This window comes from Juglans regia, chromosome 4 (genome assembly GCF_001411555.2).
Source record: "Juglans regia cultivar Chandler chromosome 4, Walnut 2.0, whole genome shotgun sequence".
Lineage (NCBI taxonomy): Eukaryota > Viridiplantae > Streptophyta > Magnoliopsida > Fagales > Juglandaceae > Juglans > Juglans regia.
Genome location: NC_049904.1, coordinates 19,278,052 through 19,284,051, shown reverse-complemented (window position 1 = coordinate 19,284,051; position 6,000 = coordinate 19,278,052). Strand labels below are relative to the sequence as shown.

At 38.5% G+C, this 6,000-nt stretch overlaps 1 protein-coding gene across 1 annotated transcript; it reads right to left on the bottom strand.

Moving 5' to 3' along the window:
- Nucleotides 1-4,448: 4,448 nt before the first annotated feature.
- LOC109021189 lies at nucleotides 4,449-5,899 on the bottom strand. The gene is made up of 4 exons (XM_035689210.1): nucleotides 5,512-5,899; nucleotides 5,072-5,221; nucleotides 4,549-4,817; nucleotides 4,449-4,460 (listed from the first exon to the last, which is right to left on the bottom strand). Exons 1-4 carry the CDS (start codon nucleotides 5,897-5,899, stop codon nucleotides 4,449-4,451), a joined length of 819 nt encoding a protein of 272 aa, XP_035545103.1.
- Between the last annotated feature and the right edge of the window lie 101 nt (nucleotides 5,900-6,000).

The window sequence follows — 6,000 nt, the reverse complement described above, 5'->3', positions numbered from 1 at the left end:
ATACTCTATAAAATTTTTGGACGAAGATATGTCCATTAGCTTGGTCAAAAATTTCAAAACATAACATACTCTCCAGTTTCGCACCCAAAATGACCTTTCCATGGTTACAAATACTTTTGACCGAAAAAATTAGCATGAAATGAGAATAATAAAATATACACGGAAACAACACTCAAAGATGAACAACTTTTATGAAGGAGTTATTGTGCTAAAATACTTTCGAAGGGTCAAACCTTGCCACGCAAAAAAACTCAGAAATCTGCCTGAGAAAACTCTTTTGAGTTTCTCTCTAAGAACGGGGTCAAGAAGTGATAAAATGGAGTGAAATATGCCTTGCATGTCTTTAGACTCCTGGAGGGGGAAGTTATGGACTTGAATGACCCTTGATTGGAGTTGCCTATGTGACATAAAGTGGAGAATAGTGAGGGGCAATGATAAAGTGGAGAATAGTGAGGGGCAAGGACTGCCTGCTGCAGCTGTGAGGGATGGAGGTTGATAGAGTGGATTTCTCCTTCACATCAAGGCACTATTGGGTGCAGCCAATGGTAGTAGATGGTCTGCCATGTGGGGGAGGAAACATCTTCAAGAAGTTTTGCCAAGGTGGCCAAATTCATGGGCCTTGGTAGGCCACAACCAAGTCGGCTTCAATTTTGGGTTTAAAGGGGGTTTGGTTAGGGTTTGAGATGCTATCAAGCCCAAAACCAATTTTTTGTTATCCAATCAAATTTTTGAGGTTTAAAAGGTTGGATAATGATGTCATAACAAGGATTTGATTAATTAATAGCATGTGGAAGTGATTTGATCAAGTGATTAAACATAATGATAGAAATCAGATTAAAAAGGGTTTGGAGGCCAACTTTAGGGTTTGGGAAACCATTTAGGGTTTCAGTTTCAACCAAGCTTTTGGGATTTCAATTAGATTCTAACTATTTAGGGTTTCGCTAGGATTGAAACCCTCTTTGGTTTGACACAATTTGGTTGATCAGATAAAACATAGTTTTGCTTAGGTGGCATGATCTCACACCTTGATTTCCTTCACAAATCTATCTAATGGTTCCATGGTGCCGTATAATACCATTTACTATTTGTGGCTAAGATCTTGCCAAATGTCCAAATAAAACTTCTCTAACCTAATTTGGACATTCCACACTATGATTTTGAAAACACAGCACTGGGTGCACTTATCGAGGTTACTATTCACTCCGAAGAAATGCATAATTAAATTAGTATTGAAAAATCCTAAAAATTCATATTAACATATAGTGAAAATCGTTTATTGAAATTCAACCTCGAGGTGTTCCTAAAAAATAATTTTACAATTTTGAACAGACGTGTCGGCCAGAATTATAAAAATGGACTATTACGCTATAAAATCCTAAATAATCAACTGAGTGTAATGGCGTAGACCAAAACACATTCTGACACTTCTAACTACCTCAAATAATTAAACTCATATTTCTAGCACTATAGTGATTGATAACACTAACTATGTTGACAAACTACAACCTTTGCAATTGGTCGATTCTTAAAAACTTATGGAGTTTTCACGAGTTTCCTAAAATCAATAGAAATTCTACCAGTGAATTTTTAACGGGCTGTTACATATAGAATGTTAATAGTGTTTGGAGTCTAACACTAAGGAGTTTGGAGTTTTGTTTTTAAAAAAAAATGGAGCCTTAACTCTAGGTTCAAATAAGTATACTTATACCATAACTCTTTTATGGGCTCTAAGTTATTTGTTGGGCCTAATAAAATTATCTATAATTTATCTCTAAAAATATAAGATCGGGTCGTTAAGTGTTATGATGTTATATTATGATGAAATGTTAAGTTATCAATGCATTGAGAACGAGTCTGCAGACAATGTCGTTTCCACATGAGTTGTACTATAGTCACTAGCAGGCACTCACAGTGCATATAGAGCAACTGTGACATTATCATACGTCATGTTATTTTTAATGATGGCTTTAATAACAATGAAAAGTGATGTTTTTGAAAAGATGAAGTGCAAAATATTCTTTGTAAGAAGATGTTCATTAAATTTTTTCTTAAAGGATTTTGAGGAACATGGATGGGAGACAAATACGGATATTTTATCTACACAGCATACATCTCATGTTTATCATTAATCATGCATATTTTATCTCCGTGCAAGTTGGTTGTTTAATTTATTGATATTTCAAGTAAATCTTATCCTTGTTGACCCACTACCATTCCTCGGAGTGGTAGAAATTGTGTCATGGCCAGCCTACGACGAGCAGGATGAACGACTAGCTATAGATGGTTGAGGACGAGCCTGATTTTGAGAAGTGGCTAGACCTTGATTATGATGTTCATAGCTTTGACTCTATATACCATAGAGCAGATGAGAAAGCTAGTCTAATTATGTACTAATAGTATTATGGGATTCTATCTCCCATGTTATGTTGAACTTATGAAAACCTTTTAAGTGAGGAAGTTCTTATTAATGGTTAATTAATATATTTGGGATGTTTAGTTCATTCTAGCATAAATTATTTTTATCTTCCTTATTTCCACTAAGATTATAGCAAACTGCCAATTGCATACTAGAATGCGTTGAACGTGCAATGGCGGCGTGGGGTTCACAGTGCAGGGTGACAACGGTGTGATGTAGCTTTGGTAGTGGAGTTACCCCACGATGGTGGAGTTGTAGTGAGGTTTCCGTAACAAGGAAGGTCTGTTGTGTGTTGCCTTTGGTTGTGCCATTCGGTGCTTGTCCTATGATGGTGGTTGGCACGTACGTGAAAGGTTTGCTTGGGTGGTGATTCTATGGATGGGTGGTGGTGTAAGGACGTACAATGGATGCTCTATTTTTAGTTGCATAAAACAGAGGCACTTGGTGTGGCAAAATCGTGGGTTATGGAGTGGTGGCGCGGTGTAGGGTTGTGGCGGTGTTGACTTGAGGATTTTGATGATCTAAACATGGAGGGACTTTCCAAAGCTTGTTTTGACGTGTGTTGGTGTGATGCAATCGCAATGCATCACGGTGGAGGGGTTACTCTAAGTTGGGATGTTACGTTCGGCTTGTTGGTCGGTGGTCGCGAAGGGGGGCCTGGGCTGTGGAACTCATAGAGAATAAAGAGAGAATTTGTGAGGGAGAGAATTTGTGAGGGAGTGGGGCAATTGTGGAGAAGAAGAACTGTTGTGGAGTGGCATGAATGGGGATGAGACGGGGAGTGGAGAAGAGCGTGTTAGGGAGGTGAAGGATTCAGGAGGGAGAAACCGATGGGGAGGGAAGAAAAAAAGAGAAAAGGAAAAAGAAAGCTTTTGAGCCCAAAACACACCGTTTTCTTCGAGTGGACTGGGCTTCTCCGTGGCGTTGGGCTTGGGTGTTACACAAACTAATTCTGGATTTTGTAATGCAAGTATAATTTACAACATTATAACTAAAAAAATAAGTGCCTCGATCCAATCAATGAAGATGATATTAAAGTCTTGATGGAAATAATTCAGATGAAGATAAGTTTGACCAGATGTTCTCAATTCTTTGTTCTTCCATCCAAGTTCCGATTCACTTGTTCATCTTTAAAAATTTCAATTCCTTTTCATTTGTCAAGCATTGTAGATCTTGATCTACCTACTAACCATGCATGTTGCCCAGTCCAATTCTTCCTAGAAAAGTCGAGCCTCACGGGGACGAAAAAGAAACCTAGACCTATACGTTGAGTGGAATATATCAGCCCAAAGTCTATAATGTAAAACCAAAAATAAAGTAACTGGTATACCAGCCGAGCCGATTATAGCAAGTGGAACACTTGGGGTTTCATTGTGATAGACTAAAAAGCATGTTACGCTGAAAGCTACCACCATGCCTGCTATAGAGATGAAGAGTGCTATGAGTCCAAGCAACAACCTCGCAGGTAATGACTGAAGGAAATCCTCTTCTGCATAACGTGACGTACGTGAGAATTGACAGGAATATCAATATTGCAGTCGAGGAGAACAGGAATGTAACTGCATCTGATATGAAGAACGCCATAAACCATTTGTTTCTCAAGAAAATAGGAGTGCCTAAATCTTGATTGTTGCCACCCGGTATAGTGAAGGCCGCAGTGAAAACTACGGTGGCAATCAGTGTCGCCACAAGCATGCTATAGTTTGCCGTGTCCTTCATCCACTTTTCACCTTCTTTCTGCAAATGTTCATGTGTCTCTGTAAATAACTCCCAAGGAGTATTTGCAGGATTCTTGTTTTGATCTAAATTCACCATCTTCGTGTATGAAGGTTGCACAATGGTTTCTATCTCCTGAAATGATCACCGTGTTAGCAGTTGACAAGTGAAAGTGTGAGGATATCTATATATCTATGTTTGTGTGCGTAACTTGAATAGAAAGAAATTTAAATCATATACAGAACCTTAAACCACAATAGCTCTCGCTGCAATTGAAGTGCTGCTCCTGATATGATATTTAGCCTGTCTGGAGGAGCTATTTGTCCGGCTAAGTGCAGCATATTGTTGTTGTAATGGTCAGTATAGAGTGCGATGATACCCTTGATAGCACCTAGCTCATATATCAGACTGAATACACTCTCTTGCCGATATTTAAGAGCAAGGTGAAATATACTTCGTTTATTCTGATCTACACTCCATATGAGATCAGGATAGGAGCGTATAAGTATAATTAGAAATTCAGCATTCCCTGATCTTGCAGCATCAAAAAGGAAAGAGGAATGGTCTTGAACCAGCTCCATGAAGTCTCTCTCTGGCAATAATAGAACGTTTTTCCAGAGGAGATCAACCAATTGATAGGCTATTGTACCCATCAGAGCTTTGTTATAGATCATCCCTCGGAACCCTGACATTATTATGAACAAAATTAACTCATGATTATAGTTCACCTGGTAGGAAATAAATACTGACTCTATAAACAATAAAAATGGAAACCCCGGGTACACACCCATGGGATGTAAAACGTACCCCGATCTGATTTCTACTGGACTAGAGGAAAACTCAATAACTATGAATATATACACACACACATATCGTTAATACTTTAGATACGCACGCGTGCCATTAGAGAAAGATTGGGTTGGAGGCAAACTAACTGACAGGAGTTTAAGCATGTTTCCCAGATGGATAGTTGACTTTTGCTGCCGATTGCAGAAGGCTTTTTGGCTAACTCCTGCAATGCTATCTTCCCATATGTATTCTTCATAGTCGATAATTCTGGATCCTTTTTCAGAATATCCAATGCTACATCTGTCCATGAAGCAGCAGTACAGTTTATTTGACCATTGTCAAGGGTCCATGTGTTAAACAAAAATTCCTATAACATTATAATACGTATCGAGTTTCACGTTAGAATATATATTTAAAATAAATAAATCACTCCCAACTTAATTAGAAGCTCAACTTTGTTATCATCATTTACTTAAATCATCACTTTTTTCTAAAATTTTAAACTGATGGGAAAGACCTCAAACAATAGTAATGGCACTGTTAAGTATATGTCTCAAGGTCACAATAATTTAGATAAAGGACGTGCATACCGTACAGATCACTGGAAATAAAAGCAACAAGGATATCAATGCGTTCAGGAGCAGTCAAACGTTCAAAAGTAGTGACAGAGTATAGATAAGAAGCCATGTTTCTATGTCCTTGCAAAGCTGCCATATAAAGCGGTGTCCTTCCTCTACTTCCACGGATCAGTGGCAGTTCTGTATTCTTATTCACCATCTCCTCAGCAATTGAGACGATTCCTGATGCAGCAGAGAAGCAAATTGCCGTATTTCCATGTGAATTTTTCAGTGCTAAGTCGTCCGAATTCATCCGTTTTACCAGCTCTTTTACAAAAGCTGTGCGCTCTGCTGCAACTGCGATGTGAAGAACAGTATCCTTCTTTCTTGTTATGGGATAACTAACAGCATCTGGATACATATCAATTACAGCCTTAGCAGCTAGCCAATCATCTTTTAGGGCGGCTTGATAGAGACGAACACAAGTGTCAAGGAAATGAAATCTGCTCGTCCCTGGAATTT

Coding starts and splice junctions, on each gene's coding strand:
- LOC109021189 (XM_035689210.1), bottom strand. CDS start 5,899: ATGTATCCAGATGCTGTTAGTTATCCCATAACAAGAAAGAAGGATACT. Junction 5,222..5,511: donor TATTTCCAGTGATCTGTACG/GTATGCACGTCC, acceptor CTTCATGGACAG/ATGTAGCATTGGATATTCTG. Junction 4,818..5,071: donor GGAAACATGCTTAAACTCCT/GTCAGTTAGTTT, acceptor TAATAATGTCAG/GGTTCCGAGGGATGATCTAT.